Below are 21,977 nucleotides of genomic sequence, written 5' to 3' on the forward strand. Positions count from 1 at the left end.
GTCTTCCTGATTCCTGACATGTTTTAGGTGCTCACGGAAGCCGGAGGACTGAGAAAGTATGGTGCTGGGCATGGCCCCGTAGGCGGGGTGCAGAAGCACTAGACAGCCCGAGGGAAGCTGAGGTCAGAGGACTGGGGGAGGCCGGGACAGGGCACCTGGGGCAGGTGCAGGGAGTGCCTTGGAGAAGGAGAGGGCTGGCTGGGCTGGGTTCTGAGGGATGCATAGGAGTTCCTGCCCTCTAGGCAGAGGCAAGGCAGGTGGCAGGGCGCGGAGGGTGAGGGCCTGGGCTGTTTCAGGTGTACCCTTCTCTGCTACTGACCTGTCCTCCATCTCCTGGGGGAGCGGCCGGTGCACCAGGGGCCCCCGGGGGGAGTGCATGGCTTCTATCTAGCCTGAAGTTTGGGGTTCTCTGTGAACTTCCTTTGCAGACATGGTTTTACTGTGTCCCAAGAGGGGTTTGGAAGCTGGTGCTGACCGTGGGCTGGGCAGGGCGGGACCTTCCGCCGTGGCGAGGTGGCAGGACCTTCTTCAGAACGTTCCTCCCAAGGCGTGTGGTGGCCTCTGGCTACGTCCCTTAGGAGACCCCGAGGACGTTGGGCCCTCCAGAATGTGGCTCTTCACCCTCAGGGTCACCAGGGAGGCCCATGTCCCATCAGCATGAGGACCCTGGTCCTCCCAGGCCTGGCGTAGAAGGTGGCCCAGGCAGTGCTTGTCCACAGCCCTTGGGGCCGAGTGGAGCAGGGGGGGCCCAGGGACCAGTGTGGTACCTGGGGAGGCTTGAACCCTGGGGACAGGGGTTCCTAGGGGAATGGGTTTGGGAGTGGCCAGGCGGAGGCAGGCTGCTCCCCCCCACCCCCCACTCCTGCCAGGAGCCACATCCACCCCCTCCGGGGCCAGGTCTGGCCTGGGGGTCCAGGGCCCGACGTGGGCACATAAACATAATATATGGTGGACGGATCTCAGGTTTTCTGGTGCCGTCCTAGGGAGCATTTAATTACATTTGTGCTTCATTACGAGGCTGTCTCTCTTTCTAGAATTTATTTTAGCTAATTAGCTGGAAATGCCAGAGTAGTATTTCAGATGATGGGAGCGTCATACATTATCATACACGGGGCAATTAGTGCTGCTGACAAATATTTATTGTGGTTTCTCCTCTGATCGTGCCCCTGCGTGCTCCCAGGTGGGTGACCCAGGGGTGAGGGGTGTGGGGGTCACTGGGTGGGCATCTGTGTCCACCTGTCTTCCGTGGGCCCTGTGAGGCTGGCCACCAGCCGGGGTCCTGTGGGGGGGGGCCCCGGGGAGCATGTGGGGGCCCTGGGGTGTGCGGTCCGCTTCCCCAGCAGGCGTGTGTTCCTCACGCAGGCTCCCCCTTCCCCCTAGGCTGAGGCGGCGGTGGCTGCGGTGGCAGTGGCAGACACGGTCCGGGACGGCTCCCCCACCTTGAGCTCTGATGGCGCGTCGAAGACGTGGGGCCGCGGTGGGGCCCGCACGACGGCGCTGGTCACCCCGGCCCCGGGCGCCCCGGCTGGGGGCTCCACAGGCCCGTCGGCGGCAGCCTCCTTCTTCATTAGGTACGTCCCCCCGGGGGTGCTGGGACACACACAGCAGGTGGGGACCTGGGCCGCTGGCCCCCGTGGCCTGCGGGCCTTCCCTGGGAGAGCTGTGGCCGATCTGCCCTGGTAGGGCGGCAGGGAGCGGCAGGGCCACGGTGGACGGGCACCGTGTCCACGGCGGTGGAGGCCTCTGGCACCAGGGGTGGGCTGCAGCCACGGGTGTGCTGGGGCCTGCCCTGGGCCGGTGTGGGCCGGGGCCGCAGATAGAGGCAGATCCCAGTCGGGGAGCCGGGGGCGGGGGAGTGGAACGGGGCTTGAAGGAGGGCGTCCTGGAGGGCAGGCTGCACCCAGACCCCACGCTTTGCCCTCCCCTCCCCGGGGGGCTGCCGGCACACCTGTCCCTGTTAGATCCAGCTCCCCCGTCGGCCAGGAGCTGGGTGGTCCAGTCCCGGCCTGAGCTCTGGTCCTCCAGATGCTTAGCTGCGGCCCTGCAGGCCCCAGGTGCTGGGGACGGGGGCTGGTGTAGCCCAGGCCCGGCAGGTTTGGAGGTGGGAAGTGGTGCGTGGTGAGGGGCTCTCTTCCCCTGCCCCTGCCCCTCCCGCCAGGCCCTGGGATTCAGCAGATAGGACAGACACGGCGGAGGACTGTGGATTACAGGATGTAATGGTGGTAATGAGTGGTAATGGCAGGCCCAGATGCGGGTCACTGTCCCATTAGCAGCCCTGGCGGGCACTGATAAGCTTGTCCATGAATCACATGTGGGTGGAGGGGCAAGGTGCCTTATCAGCACGGGCTGTTGGGCTGTGAGGCCCGACGGGGGGCGGGGAGGGGGGTGCTGATGGGCTGGCGAACACTGGCTGTGGGGCCGGCGGGGGAGTCCCCGCGCAGGGGACGAGAGGGCCGAGCTGGGCACGTCCCCACCTGGTTAGCCGCCGTGTCTAGGCCTTTCTGTGGTGGCTTGCTGCATTGGGCCGTGCCTGCAGGGGGATTTCAAGCCTTCTGAAAAGGAAGGAGCGCTCCAGTGGTCCCAGGTTCTGGGGGCCACGCTGGCTCATTAGTAACCTCGTGGCCGGCTAAGCAGGTGCCGGCTGCCTTTTGTCTCCATCGGAGCAAGGCTGCTGCTGACCTTGGGAAGTTACCATAGAAACAAGTGTGGGGACAGCGGGAGGCAAGTTTTCTGATGGGGGGGGGTTGTGCACTGCCCGCTGCCATTACTTCCAGCCTGTTGAACCAGCCCTGAATCGTAGCAGCGTCTTGCAGAGGCACGGGCCAAGTTGGGGGGGTGCGTGTCTGGCCAGGAAGGCCATCGGACCTTGTGCTTGACTTGGGCCACAGCCCCCTGGGTGGGATGGGAGTTCTGTGTACCATACGTCCGCTCTCTTGTTTAGTGTGTGTGTTGGGGGGCCGTGGAGCTGCCGGATCCTGGCCTGGGGGGGCTTCAGGCATGTGCTGAGCGTACATTCTGTGCTCCCACCTCTGCCCCTCGCCGGGCTCCTACAGGGGCAGAGCTGAGCCCAGCCCACGCCCTGCCCCCTGGCCAGCGGGGGTGGGTATCTGTGCGGACAGCCTGTGATGGCCGTGTGGCATCTGTGAAGGGACAGGGCAGAGTGCTGTCCGTGGTGCTGAGCGCCACAGAGGTGGACTTTGAGGGGTGAGTAGGAGCCTGGCATTGGCCGGGGGAGGCGGAATGGGGTAGCCGTTGGCAGTTTGGGATCTCCTTTGGTCCTGGACCACTCGCTGGGGGCCAGCCTCGCCCCGGGCCTTCCCAGGACCTCTGAGCCCCTCACCCCGATTTGGGAGACCAAGGCAGAGAGTGGTTGCGTGGGCGCCGGGTGCCCAGGACCTCATTAATGTTGCTGCGCTGTACGGCTCAGGGCTGAGGCCTGGCGCCCTGCTCCCCGCAGCTGGGCCTGGATGGGCCGTTCACACATGGCGGCCACAGCTGTGGCCGAGAGCTCAGAGTGCCAACCGACCAGAGCTCCGACAAGGCCGGGCTCCGTGGGGAGGGCATAATTACATTCTCTCTGGAGGCCTTGACCCCCTTCCCCAGCTTTCCTGCTCCTACCGTGGGGTGCCCTTGCCCTTCACCTCTGCCGTCTCCCCTCCTCCCAAGATGTCTCCTCTAGTGGTCTCTCGCCCACCCTCCTGGGTCTTTCTGGGGGTCAGCTCCCAAATCGCTGAATGTACATGCTTTGGAAGAGCTGTTGGGGTCTCCCGGGCAGGGGCTGGGGAGGTGGCAGGGTGAGGTTTCCTTCAGGTACCAGGACCCCCGCCCGCACTCATAGATGCCCCCACATTGCCACCTCGGTGGAGCCCCTCCTGGGTGTCTGCCTGGGTGCCCAACCCGAGGACTGTCCGGCCTGGTGCCAGGCAGAGGTCCTCAGCCAGAGGGGGCACCGCCCAGGGGCACGCGGTCAGCATAAGCCAGGTACCCCGAGCAAGACGGCTCTGCCGAGAGTGTCTCCACTGCGAGGTGAAGTTCCCAGGTGACACGATGCGGCTGTGGGAGTGGGGGCCACACACGTGTCCAAAAAGCCCTGGCTGCCTCCTCGAACAGGGAAGGGCCTCACCATCAAGCCCACCTGCTTGTGCAGTCACCTCGTTTGTGAGAGGCAATTGTTCTTTGTAAAAAGGCAAAATATTCCCCGAGGGATGTTGGAGGGGTCTATCCCCCAGCCACTCACCCACTCACTCCTGCGCCCTCTCACCCACTCACCCCCTGCACCCACGCACCCACTCACCCCTGCACCCATGTACCCACTCACCCATGCACCCCTGCACCCATGTACCCACTCACCCCTGCACCCACGCACCCACACACTCACCCATGCACCCACTCACCTACTCACCCCCGCACCCACTCACCCACACACCCATGCACTCACGTACCCACTCACCCTTGCACCCACTCACCCTTGCACCCACTCACCCATGCACTCACGCACCCACTTACCCCTGCACCCACTCACCCATGCACCCACTCACCCACTCACCCATGCACTCACTCACCCATGCACCCATGCACCCACCCACCCACACACTCACCCCTGCACCCACTCACCCATGCACCCATGCACTCACCCACTCATCTACACACTCACCCAGTCACCTCTGCACCCGTGCACTCATTGCCCACTCACCCATGCACCCATCTATTCACTCACTCACTCTTAGCCATGTCATTGCGTCCCGAGCTTCCCCGGTGTTTGGCCTAGGCTTGGCAAACACCTTCCCTTCTGAGACTCTGCCTGGTGGATGGACACGGCCTTATAAACTTGTTTCTCAGGACAGGGACTGGTTCCTGTAGTAGCAGGAGGCAGAGACTTGGGAAGCCCAGGTTGGGGGCATCAGGGCAGGCTTCCTGGAAGAATAGCTTCTGAGGATGCGGAGAGCTAGATGCACAGGTGAAGTTCCTGCTTTTCCAAGCCTTCTCTTCAGAGCCAGACCACTCAGACTTGCCTACGCTTCCCGGCATGTCTCGCCTTCCACTACTCATCCCCCTGCAGGTCCCACCCTGGTCCCCCACCTCCAACAATGCAGTGGGCATTCATGGTCCTGGGTGTGGTGCTTGTGTATTCTCTTAGCCTCTGTGAGGCCTGGTGGCACCTTCCCACTGCTCTCTCCACCTTCCCTGGTCAGAAACCAGGCCTGGGCCTCCAGAAATCTGCAGCCCTTAATGACAAGCCCGGCCCCCAGGGGCCCCCTCCCCCAGGCCATAGAAACTGAGGTGTGGCTGCTGGGTTTGTCCCTGTTAACAGGGGCCTGGATTTCATCAAAAGAGAGAGTGCCCGTCCTGGGCCCTTGTTAATGCAGTGACATGTCTTTGAGTCATGCCTGGTGGGGTGAGCCTGTAAGGGCAGGACCTGGAGGGCCAGGCGGGCCAGGGCCCAGCTCCTCAGCTCCCAGCCCCTTGGGGGCCGACCGCAGGGCTGAGGAGGGAGGACAGGGTGCCCTGAGTTAGGTCAGACCGTAGGGTGGAGCCCTGGCCAACAGCGTTCCCGACTCCCAGGGCTGGCAAGACCTCAGAGAGTGCCAGGCCCAGCCCCTGTCCAGGCGCGACCGGAACGTGTCTGGGGGAAGGACACCTCGCCGTGCTTTGCTGCCAGGGCCCTGAGGGTGACCAGCTGTGCTGAGGTCTGTGCCGCAAACCCCTGGCTCTTGAGAGGATCATGGAGGTAACAGGAGCCATCTGGCCTCGTGTGTGACCCACCAGGCAAAGAAAGCACTGCCCTCTGGTCGTGCAGATTGGAGGTTGTGACCCGGAGTTGCTCCGTGCTCCTCCACCACCTTACCCATCAACCCTGGGTCCTTCTCAGCCCCTACGTCCCCCAGAGATTTAGGAGTGTGGGTTCAGGATGCCCCGCCCCCCACAGCGCCAGGGTCCCAGGCCGACCTTGCCCGACCTAGGGAGGAGCAGGGAACTGGCAGTTGGCGTGGGGGAGGCCTGCCTTGGCCAGGGCTGTCTGCTGACCTGTTCCATCGGCCTGAGGGCCTGGTGGACACCCTCCACACGCTTGTGCTGGGCGGCCCGTCCGTGCTGGGCTTTCCTGAAATCCTGGGAATGAGCACCACTGTACCTATTTACAGAGGAGGAAATGAATCCTGGGGCCTCGTAGTCCTTCAGAGTCCCACCCTCCCTGGCCACCTCAGCCCCTGGGGGCAGTGTGGGGCAGGTGGGGCCGGGCTGCCTGCTGGGCGCTAATGTTCTCCAAGTCCTGCTACAGCCCCCCCCCCCCCCACCCCCGAGTGCTTGGCAGGAAGCCTCTGCGGAACCCGGGGTGGCTGGGGTCCAGGACAGGAGTCCAAGGCTGGGCAGCGGGCCGGGCGGAGGAGTCCCAGGAGCCGAGGCTCTGATGAAATGGCCTCATTTCCTCCCACAGCCCCTGCCCAGGTCTCCCTGGTCCTCGCCCTGCCGGCCCTGACTGACCCCCGGGGACAGGTCACACTCAAGTTTGGGCTGTGGCCGAGGCCTTGCCTTCTCAGAGTGGCTCTTGTCCCCTGCCCTCAGGCGATGCTGCCAGGCCCCTTCTGCCCCTGACTTGCTGTGATTCTCAGGCAGTGGGGGGTGGGATGAAGGTCTTCTCCTTGCAGGGAGTTCTGAGGTTTACAAGTACGTGGGCTCAGTCGGGAATCGGGTTATTGTTGGTCTGTGGCCAGAGAAGCCCGGTGGCCCGGCTCGGGGCTCCCTGCGCCCCCAGATGCTTGGGCTCCTCCTGGACAGTTTGTGGGCTCCACTCTCCACACCCCCGCCCCACCCGGCCCGGGCACGCATCGGCACCACCGGCCACCGCTCTATTAAGGACCCGCCACGCATCGTAGATTACTTTTATTTCCCGCCATGACACCTCACTAGGAGGAAAGCCGTCCCTGGGGCCTCTTAAAAGACAACTCCTATTAAAGATGAGTGGGGTTAAGCAAAACGCTGGCGGTAGATGGCTGAGCGGGAGGCTGGCTGAGGGCTGGGCGGGCACCGCGGGGTGCAGAAGAGAGGAGGAGCCGCGGGTGCCACAGGTGCTTCAGCCCCGAGCTCGGATCACATCCCGGCTGCCCCCCTCTCACGGGGGCCCCACCCGCGTGGAGAGGTGATGAGGCCAGGCCATCTGCGCACCGGGCACGGAGCCTGAACGTGCTCCGGGGCCCACGGTGTGTTTTTTTGTATCTGTGTCACCTGGTGTCACCGTGCTGGGAGCCTGGGGTGGGTGCCGGGCAGCCTGGTGGCCTGCAGTGGAGGGTGCGGGCTCCGGGGGCTGACGCGAGCCAACTCTAACGTGGTGCCAGGGGAGGATGTGCTGGACGGCTGCGGGAGCCCCTGCGGGAGCCCCTGTGGGAGCGTGGTGGGCCCGTGGGGCACGTGTGCCTGTGACGGTCCCCTGGGGGTTCACAACAGTGCTTCTCAAACGTGCACCAGATGTCGGGGTGGGTTAAAACTCAGGGGGTCTGCACATTCCCCGGGGGTGCTGTGGGGTCAGTGGGGCTACACCGTGCAGGGCTCGAGTGCCCGGCTGAGGATGCCGGTATGGTGGGGAGGGGGCCGGGGGCCACGGTAACCATGGGAACACTAGGTTTTGTTGAGCTCCTCCGGTTTGCAGGGTGCTTCGAACCCTTCGGCTCGTCAGGGTTGCACACAAGAGCCTGTGCTGGTCATGGCAACCCATGTTAGAGATGGGGAGACCGAGGCACAGAGACTAAGTCGACACGCCTGGGTGCCCCGGCCTAGGAGTGGCTGACCCCAGCACGCTGCAGCCACCCCCCTCCCCATCCCCCCAGCAGCTACTGGGCAGGGGACCCAGGGCAGCTGGAGGAGACCCGGCCTGCACTGAGCCAGCCGCCAGGGATAGGACACAGCAACCCCAGCCCGGGGGCCCGTACCGGGCTGTGGGGCCGCACCCGGGGCGGGGCAGGTGAGAAGGACAGCACTGAGTGCCCCCAACGGCCCCCGTCCTCCCCTCCCCAGGGCTGCCCAGAAGCTCAGCCTGGCCTCCAAGCGCAAGAAACCTCATCCGCCACCAGCCCCTGCTGCCCGCGGCGCCTCCCCCTACCCCACGGACTTCAGCGGGGTCCTGCAGCTGTGGCCGCCCCCCACACCCCCCTGCCTGCTCAGGGCCGCCTCCAAGGTGAAGGACAACCTCGGCGGTGTCGGAAAGGTAGGCCTGCTCCTGATTGGCGGTGACCCCGGGGGCTGGTGGCTGGGACGAAGCCAGGGGTGTCTGAGTAGGTGCTGGGAGGGGGCGCAGGAGGCGGAAGGATCCTGCTTCCTTCTCCCAGCTTGGATGAGGTGGGGTACGGACGGGGAGACTGAGGCCCAGGCCCACGTTGGCTGCTCTGGGTGGCAACAAGAGCCTAGGAGACTGCGGTGGGGGTCCCAGGGGCATGTTGTGGCCTCAGAGTGGGGTGGGACAGCCAGGGCTTCCTGGGGCTGGGGGTTGGGGTCTGGCCCCCAGGAGCCCCCCTACCGTGTATCAGTTGGGACGCTGCCCTCGCTGTTCAGAGTCCGGGCAGATCCCAGCTGCCACCACCCCTGGAAAGGGGAACGTATGATCAGCTGGTTCAGGTGGGGAAACTGAGGCCCAGAGGGGGGAAGGGGCCCAGCTGCCTGGTCTTGGAACAGGCCATCTGGCCCCTGGCTCTGACCCCTGGCTCCCGTGGCCTTTTGCCCAGACTGGGTTTCCGTCCTGGCCCCACGTGGTTTGCTGGGAACTACACCCTGGCCGGATCGGGGCCCTGCATGTGTGGGGTCTGTGTGAGCATGTTAGCTGGGCTCTTTGTGCCCATGGAGGGTGGGGAGACTGAGGCACAGTCACACAGCCGTGGGGGTGAGCATTGGACCTGACCCTGAGTGTGTACCCCGACATTTTCCCCTGACTTCCTGCCCACACTCTGCGTGCTAGCCACTCCCAGGTGCCTCCCCGAGGGTGGTTGGGACTGGGGTGGCCCCCTTGCCACACACCCCTGCCCCCGGCCGGCCGGCCGGCCACCCCCCCGGGCACTGGGCGCAGCCTCTCCAGCGCCCAGAGGCTCACCCTGCAGAGGCTGGTTGGCTGGGTCCATGCTCCCCTGGGCTCGGTCTGCCCCACCTGCCTGGGCTGCAGAGGGGTCTGATGTGTTCACAGAGGGTCCCCTGCCCGGGGCCTGAGCTGCTCCCTGGACCACTCCCCTGACGCTCCCCGCCCCCCCGGCCCTCCCGCTGCGCCCCTCCTCCTCAAGCCACTGCCAGCCAGCTCTTGCTGGAAGCCTTCTCTCAGGCCTGTCGTCCCGACAAGCCTCGCTGCTTAGGTGGTCCTGGGAACCTCAGCGCCGCCCACGTGCAGGTGTATGTGTCGGGGACACGAACCCCGACTGAGCAGAGCGGCTGCGGGACAGGTCTCTAATAGCTCTGACCTTGGCCTCCTCCCTTGTCGCTGGCTCCCTCGGCCAGCTCTCTCTGAAAGTGGGGGGGTGGTGGGCAGGGCGGGCCTCGTGTCTCAGGCGTGTTATGGGGGGTAGCAAGCCTCTGCCGCCTCCTTCTGGGGTCCCCACCCAAGTATTCTGGAGCAGGGTCTCCTCCGTGGTACACCAGCCCCTTCCCCACCCCCTGCCCCCGTCCCTCCACATGGAGCCCTTGTCCCCCAGTCCACTCACTGCCCACCCAGTGCCCCCTCCCTGGCTCCCGGGCTGTTATTTGCACGAATGTCGCATAGTCAGAAATGCGTCTTGAAAGGCGTTTAATATTGTCACAGAAAAGAAGTTAGATTACACTCAATTCCTGACGTTAATGTGCTACTTAAGGTAATTCATCATCTTGCAGTATTAAAAAAGACATCGCTTCTGTGGGTGCTGAGCGGCGCCCCTCCCCCCTCGCCCGCCTAGGCCACCTCTTAGGAGTGGAAGCCCTTTTTTATGCAAAACGTGTTTTTTCCCTACCTGGCAGCATTCCGCGGCTCTTTGTAATATCTGAACATTTGGGGAAGAGACTTGATGCCCTTGTCTGGTGCAAAGACCCTGTCATTTCCTGGCTGTGATGACAGGATCCTTGCAGACAATGGCCTGTGCATTCGGCTAGGACAGGGCGACGGCCCCGGGCGGCTGCTCTGCGCCCTCCCCGCAGGCCAGGCCGTGGGTCCCTGAGTGGGGATGAATGTCATCGCTGGCTCCAGAAGGCAGCACCGGGCGCATTTCCTGCCCTGCAGGAGCCCAGGCGGAGGGCCTCACCCCCTAGGAACCCCCTCCAATCTGCACAGCCCATTTGGCTCCTGAAGTGGCCAGGAGTTCAATGCTGAAAAAAAAATTGCCAGAAATTACCGCGAAGTGCACGTTGTCGTCTGCTTGGCAGCAGCATTTGGAAATGAAATAGTTTTGTTCGTGTCGTCGGGGAATAAAGGAATCGATTCTCGCCCGATGGAGCCCAGGTTCGGGGAGTGCAGCAGAAAAGTGTTTTCTTTCCGCTTCTCCCCTGAGAACGTACCCCCCCCTTCCTGGAGCGATTTTGCATGTCAATTTGCCACGTGCTGAAGGGGAGAGGACGGGCCTCGCGGAACTACCCACAGTAAACCAATCTTGCCCGCGTATGTATCTGTCACTTACAATTAAATCCGTGAAAAATATTGGCTCTGAAATGAGTCTGGTAATTTGATTTACGCTGTGGCGGAGAAATTGAAGACTTCATTGGGGAGTGGAAGGTGGTGTCCTTCAGCAGAAAGTGGGGTCTGGCGCCCCTCCCAGGAGGCGCCCCAGTTCACGGGGGGCACATCGTGGTCACGGCCCTGCACGACATGTAGTTTGGGGTGTTTGTTCTCCACGCAGGTTTTGGGGTGTCTGCAGTGCAGCTTGCGCTGGGCTCTTGGGGCCAGGTCCCGGCCCCCCTCCCCGCTGAGCCTCTGTTCCCTTGGGGGCGACGGGGCTGGTGGTCCAGCTGTGTGGATGCCAGTCTTCCGTGGAGCCCGGCACAGGGGTGGGGGGTGGGGGATGGGGGGGCACACCTTTGTGTCTATTTTTGGTTTTAGGGTCACGTGGGAGCTGAGGCTGCGCGGTCACCTGCCAGAGCCCCCAGGCGAACACCCTCCCCCATCCTGCCCTTTTCTTTCTCCTCTACTCCCCCACCCGTGCCCCCCTGGCCAGGCCTCAGTGTCGCCAACACCTCCTGGCAGAATTGAGCCTTTTCTTGGGGAGGATCACCGTGTCCTCCTGCTGGCCGGGACCCTGCCAGTGTGTGGGGTTTTGGGTTGGGTCCCAGCTGGCTCCCCCAGCTTCCCCTCCCAGGGCATCATGGCTCTCCAGCCAGCCCCCTTTTGTGCCTTTGTTCTTCCTCTCCCTGTGCCGGACCCTGGCTGAGGAGCTCGAGGCAGGGGCTCCCTGGAGGAGGCAGAGGCTGGACCGACATGGGGGCTGGGGCCGCCCTGCTCTGGCCGTGGGGAGGGAATCCTCGCTGGGGGGCTGCCCCAGTCCCCATCCCGCGCCTGCTTTCCTGGGAGCTGCACTTGACGGCCTGCTGACCTGGGGCCGCTGAGGTGGGGGTGCGGGGCAGCACCCCGGGGCCGGGCTCCGTGGGCAGGAGTGTGGCCTGTGCATCTTCCTTCGGCGGGGGGGTGGCTGTGCCTTCGGCCTGTTCTGGTTGCCCCTCCCTCCCTCCTTCTCCCTCTGCCCTCAGTTTGGGATTGGGTCTCAGGCTGTGTGACCTGTCAGTGTTTCCTCCCTCCTGGGATGGAGGTGGGCCTGGGAGGGGGCCGCTGGGCCGAGAGCCGCGCTGTGTGTGTGCCAGGGGCTCCTTCTGGTCCCAGGGGCTCTGTGCCTTCGGGTTGAGCTCGCTTAGCTTCCAGCTCTGCATCTGAGTCAGTGAGTGGGCCAGAAACCCCACATCGAGGGTAGGCGGGTGCACTTGTGGTGCCACACTTCCATCCCTGTGCTCACGGGGGCATCCAAAGCCTGTTCCCCCACTCCTGACTTTTCCCCCTGCTGTCCTCCACCACCCAACCCCCTCCCCCGCCCTGTCCTCCCTGACCCCATGCTCCTCCTATGCTCCACCCTGTGCTCCCTGACTCCGTGCTCCCCTGTCCTGGCCCCTGCTCCTCCTCCTGTGCTGACTGCCCCCACACCAGGCTCCCATCCTGTCACTGAGCCTCGCGTTCTGCCTGCCTGGCTGATCTCTTACGGGATCTGCTCCGGCTGGAGCTGGGGTGCGGGCATCCACATTCCTGCGGTGGGGATCCCCGTGCCGGGGCCTGGCCCGCTGTCTCAACTCGCGCGAGTTCCTCCTGCCTTGTAATTAGCGGCCGCTGGGCGGGCGGCTGCTCAGATGCCCGTTCCCGCCTCCCCTGCCAGGTGAAGGTCATGTTGCGAATCTGGCCGGCACAGGGGGCGCAGCACTCGGCCGAGCCCACGTCCTTCCTGAAGGTGGACCCGCGTAAGAGGCAGGTGACCCTGTACGACCCGGCCGCTGGGCCCCCAGGAAGCTCGGGCCCCCGACGAGCCGCCGCTGTGGCTCCTAAGATGTTTGCCTTCGATGCGGTCTTCCCCCAGGACTCGGAGCAGGTGAGGGCGGCGGGCACCCCCGGGGCCGGGGCTGGGGCCGGGCCTGTGCTTGCTCCTGGTGCCCAGCGAGGAAGGAGGAGGGCAGCAAGAGCGAGGTCTCCGACTCTGCTGCTGGCCTGGGGAAGTGCACGATTTTTGGTGGGCTCTGTGGAAGCCTTGTGTGCGAGGTGTGCGTGAGCGCCTGGGGTATGGTGTGGTCTCCACGACGGCGGTGTGAGTTGTGTGCCTGGCGGCTCACGCCCTGTGCGCTGTGTGTCTGTATCCCATCCGTGTGTGTCCCGTGTGCACGTGGAGGTCTGTGTCCTCGGTCCTGTGCGTGCCGGCCTGGCCACCTTGTGAGCTGGGGACAGACAGGCGTGGTGGGAGGCTGGGTGTCGACTCCCTCGATTCTGGTGCCTTCCTGACACCCGGGGCCGCCCCTCCCAGGCTGAGGTCTGTTCCGGGACAGTGGCTGACGTGCTCCAGGCAGTGGTCGGGGGGGCTGATGGCTGCATTTTCTCCTTTGGCCACATGAGCCTTGGTAAGCATCCCCCCCCCATCCCCTCTCTGCAGTCTCTGGGCCTCATTTCCCGGTGGGGAGGGGGCTGCATGGAGGGAAAGCCCAAACCCGGGAAAGCCCAAACCCTGTCGTCCTGGAGGGCAGGGGGCCTTGGACTGGAGGAGGCCCCCTAGGTCTCACTGGCCCCCAGTCGGCCCCGAGGGCCCCGGGCAGGTCCAGGGAGGAGGCCGGGTGTGGCTGGGCTCCCAGGGCATGTCGGGCTGAGTGGGGGGGCCCTGACACGCCCACGTGGCCCCCAGGCAAGTCCTACACGATGATCGGGAAGGACAGCTCGCCTCAGAGCCTGGGTGTCGTGCCCTGCGCCATTTCCTGGCTCTTCAGGCTCATCGACGAGCGCAAGGAGAGGACGGGCACCCGCTTCTCCGTCCGCGTGTCGGCCGCGGAGGTGTGCGGCCCCGACGAGAGCCTGCGGGACCTGCTGGCCGAGGTGGCCTCCGGCAGCCTCCAGGACGCCCAGTCCCCGGGCGTGTACCTGCGCGAGGACCCGGGGTGTGGGGCACAGGTACGCCGCGGCCCCGCGTGTGGTCTCGGGGGGCTGCGAGGGGGCCGTGGGGAGGTAGGCGCGGGCCGCAGCTTGTGGGGCGCTGTCCCCTCCGCCTGTCCCCAGCTCCAGAACCAGAGCGAGCTCCGGGCGCCCACGGCCGAGAAGGCAGCCTTCTACCTGGACGCCGCGCTGGCGGCCCGCAGCACCAGCCGGCCCGGCTGCAGCGAGGGCGCCCGGTGCGGCTCGCACACACTCTTCACGTTGCACGTCTACCAGTACCGCATGGAGAAGTACGGCCGCGGTGGAAGTAGGTGTCCGCCCGGCGTGGCTCCCGTCCACAGGGCCGTGCCTGGGCGGGGGGGGGGGGGGGGGTGTCTGGGTGCCCTGGGGCCCTGCCGTCACCCTCCCACCCTGTGGTTTCAGTGTCTGGAGGCCGCAGCCGCCTGCATCTCATCGACCTGGGCAGCTGTGAGGGGGCGCCCGGCAGGGGTGGCGAGGCCTCCGGGGGCCCCCCGTGCCTGTCTCTGTCGGCTCTGGGCAGCGTCATCTTGGCCCTGGTCAGCGGAGCCAAGCACGTGCCCTACAGGTGAACGGCGGGCTCCTCGGTGGGCGGGCTCCGGCCCTGGGGTGGCCCCCGGGAACCAGCCGAGGGCAAGGCGGGCCTGCCCAGTACGTCTGGACCCCTGAGCTCTTTGGTCCTCTGTTCGTCCCCGTCTGCCGGGACTTGCTGTCGGGGGGGGGGGGGGGGGGTGGGGCCCACGGGGTGGCTGCCTGACCGGAGCCTGGGCTCCAGGCACGGCCCCGTCCCGGCGAGGGGCCTGTGTCCTGCCCTCCCCTGCCCCCCTCCCCGTAGCACCCCGCACGCCCAGCCTCCCACCCTGACGTCCCCTCCTCAGGCCCTCAGCCTCTGAGCAACCCTCGCCCCCAGGGAGCACAGGCTCACCATGCTGCTGCGTGAGTCCCTGGCCGCCCCCAGCTGCCGAGCCACCATGATCGCCCACGTCTCGGACGCGCCAGCACGCCATGCCGAAACGCTCAGCACCGTGCAGCTGGCTGCCCGCATTCACCGCCTGCGCAGGAAGAAGGTCAAGGTCTGTTCCGCCTCCTTCCTGCCCCTCCCGCCTTGAGGACCCCCCCGGGGTCCTGCGTCCTCTGAGGGCCCCTGCCTGGCGGGGTGGGGAGCCTGCTGCCCATCTCTGGTTGGCCCCGTGGGGCTCTGCCCAGAGAAGGTAGGGAGCCGGGCCTGAGCCCTGGGCATCTGACGCAGGGCTGGAGCCTGTCCCTGAGGGGGGCTTGGGGTTGCTTGGCCTCTGTGTCTCTGGCACAGGGGTAGGCCTGGGGTCCGGGCAACTCGGCGGGGTCCCCGTGGCACCCGGGCGCCAACCAGCAGAAAACTTCCCGGGCAGCCCTCGGAGGGGCAGGAGGGTGGCGTGAGGGCCACCCCGGGGTCACATGGACCTGGGTCTGAATCCTGGATTCGCAGTTACGGGTGGTGTGGCTGTGGCCGCGTGTCCTTGCGTCCCTGTGATTCGGCTTAATGCTATTTCCTTGGGCTCCGGAGAAGGCGCGGTTGTGCTTGGTGCTTGCGGCGGCCCCACCCCAGGGGCCACCCAGTGCCGTGGCTGCCATCGCGTCCTCCCGGGCGGTGAGCGGCACGTGTCGCCGGGGCGTGGGGGCGGGGGGGGGGGCGGTGAGCGGTGGGTAAGGCGGCCGCTCACCCGCTTGCTCTGCCCCCAGTACGCGTCCAGCTCCTCGGGCGGGGACAGCTCCTGTGAGGAAGGCCGGGCCCGCCGCCCACCGCACCTGCGGCCCTTCCGCCGCCCCATGGCCCCTGACCCTGGCCGCCTGGCCCCCAGCTCACCCGGAGACCCCGAGTGCTCGTCCAGCAGTGAGCAGTCCTGCGACACCGTCATCTACGTGGGGCCTGGGGGGACGGCACTGTCCGACCGCGAGCTCACGGACAACGAGGGCCCGCCCGACTTCGTGCCCATCATCCCCGCGCTGAGCCGCCGCAGGCCCTCCCAGGGCCCTCGAGACGCCGACCACTTCCGTTGTAGCACCTTCGCCGAGTTGCAGGAGCGGCTGGAGGGCATTGACGGCAGCGAGGGCCCCTCCGAAACCCTGAGCGTCACCAGTGGGGCCCAGCCCGGCCCGGCCCGCGGGGCCAGGAGGCCCTCCCCGCCCGAGGCCGCCGCCCCCAGGAAGGCTGTGGGCTCCCCGCTGGCGGCCAGCACACCTCGAGGCAGCCCCGGCCGGGACACGCACTGGGTTGCCCCAGAGCCCTCCAGGGCCAGCGCCGACCAGAGGGAGGGAGGCAGCGTTAGGCCTGCGCCGCCCGGGCCGGACAAGGTCGCCGCGGGCGGAGGCGGGAGGCCACTGCCCGGCCCGGCCCCTCCGCCTCCTCGGCAGCCAGAAGCCGGCCCGGCCCCCGAGGACCCCGGGGGCGCTGACGCGGATGGTGCGGCACGGACACCGCCCGTGGGCATGAGCGGGCAGACCGGCCGCCCCCGCCCGTCTGCACGAGGCCGCCGTCTGGAGCGGGGCCTGCTGACCACCACGGTGACCCTGCAGCAGCCCGTGGAGCTGAATGGCGAGGACGAGCTGGTGTTCACGGTGGTGGAGGAGCTGTCTCTGGGCGGGCTCACCGGCTCCGGCCGCCCCGCCAGCCTGGCCAGCTTCGGCAGCAACTGCTCTCTGCAGGCTCTGGCCTCCGGCTCGAGGCCCGTGAGCATCATTAGCAGTATCAACGACGAGTTCGATGCCTACACCACCCAGGCGCCCGGCGGGCCCTCAGAGGGCGCAGCCTGGGCCGGGAGCAGCCAGGGCTCCTCTATCAGCTCTCGGCTCAGCGAGGTCAGCGTGCGCGTGGACGATCGCCACAGCCCCGCGCCGCAGCCTCCCTTCGGGGCCGGCCCTGACTCGCCGGCAAGGCCCGACCCTCCGGGCCCCCCTGTCCTGGGCGGCTCCCCGGATGATGGCCGCTGTCGGTTCCCGGAGCACGGGCGATCGGACAGTCCTGGCCCAGCCCGGAGTCCTCGTCCTGGGGAAGCGGCCACCGCAGCCCCCGCCCGAGTTGGCCGGGAGTGCCCGGCCGTGTCCCCATGGGGGGCAGCCCCGGCGCAGACCATCCACTCCAGCCTTCCCCGGAAACCGAGGACTCCCTCAGCGGCCAGCCGCGCAGGCTGCCCTCGCCTGGCCCCGAGCCCGCCGGGCCCCGGAGGCCTGTTCGAGGACCCTTGGCTGCTTCGGGCAGATGAATGTGGTGCCCTCCAGGGGGTCTCTGCCGGCAGGGCCTCCAGCCCGGCCCCCGCGCTGCCTTGTGCCCGCAGGGTCGTGGACGGCTGTGAGGTGGCAGCCAGGGCAGGCCACAGGCTGGAGGCCGTGGCTCAGATCCCACCGCTGCGGAGGGGAGCCACCACACTGGGTGTGAGCACGCCCACCGCATCCTGCAGGGATGCCCTGGCCGATGCGGCTGCCTGCTTGGGCGGCCCGAAGGATGCCCCCAGCCGCAAGAAAAGTGTGGTCCCCAAGGGAGGCCTCTTCCCGAGACCCAGCGGGGCGGCCCCCCCAGCCCCTCCAGTGCGCAAATCCAGCCTGGAGCACAAGAGTGGCCCAGCTCTGGCCGCTCCCCAGGCCGGGGGCCTCTCGCGATCTGCGGCTGCCGCCCTCCCCCGAGGGGAGGAGGAGGCCAGGCCCGGTGGCCGGGCTGACCACTCCGTCCCCAGGGCCACGTCGAGCCTGAAGGCCAGGGCTGGCAAGGCGGAGGCAGTGTCCCGTCCCACCACCCACGGCTCTCTGGAGCGGTGTGAGCTCCTGGGGCACAGCAGCGGCAAGGCCAGGGAAGCTCCCGGCAGGCCAGCCCGGGCCGTGCCCAGGCTGGGTGTACCGTCCACCAGCCCCACGCCTGGGCCCGCTCCTGCCTGCAGGGGCAGCCCAGCCAAGGGAGTGGGGGCCCCGAAGCCCCCGGCCGCAGGGGGCAAGGGCCGCAGCCTAGCAGCTGGTGGGTCGAGGGCTCTGGGTGTTCCCGTGAAGCCACTAACCCCAGCAGTGGGCAGGACCCCCGGTGGCCCCGTGATGGCGCCCCGGGTGGCCCCACGGGCAGTGCCTGGCATGGGGGCCAAGGCCAGCCGCGGCACCATCATGGGCACCAAGCAGGCGCTCCGAGCCGCCCATAGCCGCGTCAATGAGCTGGCAGCCAGCGGAGCCCCTGGCAGAGGTGGCCCCCCCTGGGGCTCAGTGGACTCGGACAGCGGCAGTGACAGCGGTGTGAACGTGGGGGAGGAGCGGCCGCCCGCGGGCCCGGCGCTGCCCTCCCCCTATAGCAAGGTGACTGCCCCACGGAGGCCCCAGCGCTGCAGCAGCGGCCACGGCAGCGACAACAGCAGCGTGCTGAGTGGCGAGCTCCCGCCCGCCATGGGCCGCACCGCCCTGTTCTACCACAGCGGTGGCAGCAGCGGCTATGAGAGCGTGCTCCGCGACAGCGAGGCCACCGGCAGTGCCTCCTCTGCCCCCGACTCCATGAGCGACAGTGGGGCCGCCTCCCCTGGCGCTCGCTCTCGAAGCCTCAGGTCTCCCAAGAAGAGGGCCACAGGTGGGTGCGGGTGCTGCCCTCCGCTGTTGGCACCTACCGCGTGCCCTCCTCTGACCCCCTGCCACCTCCGAGGCTGGGGCTGTGCTGTTAGAGCAGGCTGACGAGTGCAAGTCTGTGCGGGTCACCCCTGCGGGGCACCGGGAGCCAGGGGAGGCCTTGCATTTGGGGTTCCCAGTCAGGTGCTTCCCTGGGCTCGGGCCTAGCTGCATGGGAGCCCCCTGCCATGGCTGCTCCTGCCTCCTACCCTGACCTGGGGGGACAGGGCCAGCTCCTTGCTCTGTGTGTGTGTGTGTGTGTGTGTGTGTGTGGCTGGGACGTGGGGGTGGGGCGTGGGGGTAGGGGTGGGGAGCAGGGAGGGACATCCTGGGAGCTATGGGTGGGGCGCCCCTCAGGCCTGGCTCAGGAGTCTGTCCTGGGGCAGCTGGGCTAGGGAGTGTTATGTTGGGCCTCAGCCTGGCTGGCTGGGGTATTGAGGGCTGCCCTCAGGGGAGGGCCAACCAGGAGGCTGTAAGGGGCAGCTGGAGTGGCTGTCCAGGTGACAAGTGGCCTGGAGAGGCTGGGGATTTCTGGATCTGGCCCCGGTGCTGTCTTCTCTCTCAGGCCCTGGGCAGGCTGGGCCGGGGCTGGGGCCTGGGCCTGGGCCCCCAGTCTCCGCGCATCCAGGGCCCGGCTCTCTGTTCCAGGTCTGCAGAGGAGACGGCTGATCCCAGCCCCAATGCCCGACACGGCTGCCCTGGGCCGCAAGCCCAGCCTCCCCGGGCAGTGGGTGGACCTGCCCCCGCCCCTGGCCGGCTCCCTGAAGGAGCCCTTCGAGATCAAGGTGTATGAGATCGACGATGTGGAGCGGCTGCAGCGGCACCGCCCGCTCCCGAGGGAGGATCCGCCAGAGGTCAGGGCCAGTGGGCGGCTGGGCGGCTGGTGGTGAGAGGTCCTGGGATGGCAGGGTGGGCCCTGGAGGGTGTGGCCCAGCGGCCAGCTGACCCTACTTTCCCCTCTTGCCCTCAGCCTTCCCAGGATGTGGAGAAGGTAGGAGCCAACCTTGAACCTGTGGTGGCCGCTGATGCCCACTTGGGCAGAGTGGGTGGTCCGAGGGGTCCTGAGGTCACCACTCTTGTCCCCTGGAGTTGCATCTGATGGAGCTTTTACCACAGCTGTTTCCCACAACCTGGGCCCAGGCACTGGCAGGCTGCTTTGGGAGCACCTGGTGGGAGCCCCACCTTGTGGGGGGCCCACGTCTGACCCCTGCCCACCTCTGAGGCCCCACCGTACATTGGCCCAGGCCTGGGGGCTAGAGGGAGACCCTCCTTCCAAAGCTGGGGATGGTGGGAGAGCATGGGAGTGGGCTGCCCTCCATGCCTGAGCACCCCCACCCCGCCCATCCCTTGCCCCCCAGGGTCCGGCGTGCAACAGTGCCACGCTGCGGCTGGCTGAGCGCAGGCAGCAGAGGCTACGAGAGGTGCAGGCCAAGCGTGAGCACCTATGCGGGGAGCTGGCCGAGACCCAGGGCCGGCTGATGGTGGAGCCCGGCCGCTGGCTGGAGCAGTGTGAGTCCCCGGCCCCACGGTGCTGGGAGGAGCAGTGTGGCCCCGCCCCTCTCTGCTGAGAGCAGTAATATGGGCCCGCCCCTCTTCTGGGAGGGTCCGTGTGGCCCCGCCCCCCTGCTGGGAGGATCAGTGCGAGCCCCGCCCCTCTGCTGGGAGGAGCAGTGTGGCCCGCCCCTCTCTGCTAGGAGGGGCGGTATGAGCCCCGCCCCTCTTCTGGGAGGAGCACTGTGGCCCCGCCCTTCTCTGCTGGGGGGTAGTGTGAGCCCCGCCCCTCTCTGCTGGGAGGGGCAGTGTGAGCCCCGCCCCTCTGCTGGGAGGAGCACTGATATCCCCATCCCAGGAGGCGCAGCGTTGTAGGACTCTAGAGTGTGCCCCCACCGCCCTGGTGCCCCTTGCCTGCTGCGCCCCTAAGCCAGCCACTTCCCTCTAGAACTCCAGTTGCTCACCTTCACCTTGGCCCAGACAGGGACCCAAAAGCCGGGAGGGGAGAAGCATTTCCTCGGCCCCGTGGGAACCCCTGGCCTGACCAGCTGCTTGCTGTCCCTCCCCAGTCGAGGTGGACCCGGAGCTGGAGCCCGAGTCAGCAGAGTACCTGGCGGCCCTGGAGCACGCCACGGCCGCCTTGGAGCAGTGCGTGAACTTGTGTAAGGCCCACGTCATGATGGTCACCTGCTTTGACATCAGCGTCTCCACCCCCGCCGCCACGCCCGGGCCGCAGGAGGTGGACGTCTGAGGCTGGGCACTGGGGTGCGCAGAGGGGGCGTGGGAGGGAGCAAGGATGTGGTAGGGGTCGGAGGGAGGAGGATGCAGAGGGTCGGCTGAAGGACCGGGGGGGTCTCAGAGGCGAGGGAGCGTGAGGGAGGGGCTGGCCGAGTGCAGTGAGCGGACAGGGAACGAGCGTGCGGAGACAGAGACTGTCGCCATCCAGACAACGACACAAGTGCCTTTAACCTTGAACTGGACTTCTCTCCTTTTTGCGTTTGGTGCTAAGGACTCGAGACACCAGCAGACAGTGTGCTCAGGCTGTGGCCTGGCGGCCGCGGTGGCCATCCGAGTGCCCAGCAGGAGCCTCTCTCCAGCCAAGCAGATTCATGTAGCAGGACAGCTCTGGGCTCAGCAGGCCCAAGGGTCGGGATGACTTCTCCTTTACAGCTGTCTCCTCTCGGCAGAGCCGGCCCTAGTGGCCACCAGGCCCTGGGTCTGCGTGTAGTTCTCTCTGCAGATGGAACTGGGGGTCCTCCGGGCAGGGACGGCCCACCTTCCCTTCCCCGAGGACCTGCTCTGTCCCGAGGACACAGGGAGGGCAGCACCCACGGGCTGAGCTGAAGGCACACGGCGCCTTCTTCTACGGCAGGAATTCTTACCAAAACCACAAGCAAAAACAAAACAAACGAAAACTCACACAGAAAATGTGGGGGATAAGGGTTTTGTAAAGGTTCTGTTAGGCTCATATTTTTATATCATTTTGCCTATAAATGCAGTATTTGCAGTGGGAATTTGGAGACAAATGATCTATGTTTTTATGGTTTTCTATGGAAGGTATTCCTCAGGCCAGGCTCTTTCTGGGGGGCACCCTGGGCAGGGCAGGGGTCCTTCCTTGGGAGGCACTTCTTGCCAAATGCAGACCAGGGGTGAATTTGCTGAGGCATGTGTTCCTGGCACAATGGGCTCTGTTTTCTGACCGTTGTGCATTTTCTAAGGGCGTCCAAACCTTTGTACAAATGTGTAGATAACATCTTGCTGCAGCTTTTGTGAATAAAAGACACATCGGTTGTTAAAATGGCTCCTGAGCTCACTGGGCGAGCTGCCCTGCAAGGGTCCTGGGGTGAGGTGGCCTCAAGGCATTGAAGGATGCATCTCCAGGACAGCAGGGGACTTACCTTCTGCTTGTCGGCCCTGCAGCAGCCCTGCAGGGACCAACCTTGCAGGTGAGAGGGGAGAGTAGGGACAGACTGAGAGGGGACAGCAGGGACAGACCAAGGGGACAGAGCAGGGACAGACCGAGAGGGGACAGAGCAGGGAAAGACCGAGAAGGGACAGAGCAGGGACAGACTGACAGGGGACAGAGAGGGACAGACTGAGAGGGGACAGAGCAGGGACAGAGTGAGAGGGGACAGGAGGGACAGACTGAGAGGGGACAGAGCAGGGACAGAGTGAGAGGGGACAGGAGGGACAGACCAAGAGGGGACAGAGCAGGGACAGATCGAGAGGGGACAGCAGGGACAGACTGAGTCAGGGTCCA

The 21,977-nt window shown here is 66.3% G+C and overlaps 1 protein-coding gene across 12 annotated transcripts in view; it reads left to right on the forward strand.

Annotated features, from left to right (window-relative positions):
* The window catches only part of KIF26A (kinesin family member 26A), a 42,606-nt gene extending 21,091 nt beyond the window's left edge, over window positions 1–21,515 (forward strand). For 5 of the 12 annotated variants that reach the window (XM_053225025.1, XM_053225030.1, XM_027066745.2 and 2 more), the window contains 14 exons: window positions 28–122; window positions 1,381–1,571; window positions 8,008–8,197; window positions 12,348–12,557; window positions 12,984–13,077; window positions 13,356–13,618; window positions 13,724–13,907; window positions 14,024–14,186; window positions 14,529–14,691; window positions 15,338–18,191; window positions 18,875–19,080; window positions 19,197–19,217; window positions 19,585–19,735; window positions 20,287–21,515. In XM_053225025.1, coding sequence (XP_053081000.1) covers window positions 28–122; window positions 1,381–1,571; window positions 8,008–8,197; window positions 12,348–12,557; window positions 12,984–13,077; window positions 13,356–13,618; window positions 13,724–13,907; window positions 14,024–14,186; window positions 14,529–14,691; window positions 15,338–18,191; window positions 18,875–19,080; window positions 19,197–19,217; window positions 19,585–19,735; window positions 20,287–20,468 — 4,967 coding nt within the window. In that variant the 3' untranslated portion in view covers window positions 20,469–21,515. Of the gene's footprint in view, window positions 1–27; window positions 123–1,380; window positions 1,572–8,007; window positions 8,198–12,347; window positions 12,558–12,983; window positions 13,078–13,355; window positions 13,619–13,723; window positions 13,908–14,023; window positions 14,187–14,528; window positions 14,692–15,337; window positions 18,192–18,874; window positions 19,081–19,196; window positions 19,218–19,584; window positions 19,736–20,201 lie in introns of all 12 variants that reach the window. The other 7 variants (XM_053225028.1, XM_027066748.2, XM_027066751.2 and 4 more) reach the window with 4 other exon arrangements.
* The last annotated feature ends 462 nt before the right edge of the window (window positions 21,516–21,977 follow it).

This window comes from Acinonyx jubatus, chromosome B3, assembly GCF_027475565.1.
Source record: "Acinonyx jubatus isolate Ajub_Pintada_27869175 chromosome B3, VMU_Ajub_asm_v1.0, whole genome shotgun sequence".
Classification (NCBI taxonomy): Eukaryota; Metazoa; Chordata; class Mammalia; order Carnivora; family Felidae; genus Acinonyx; species Acinonyx jubatus.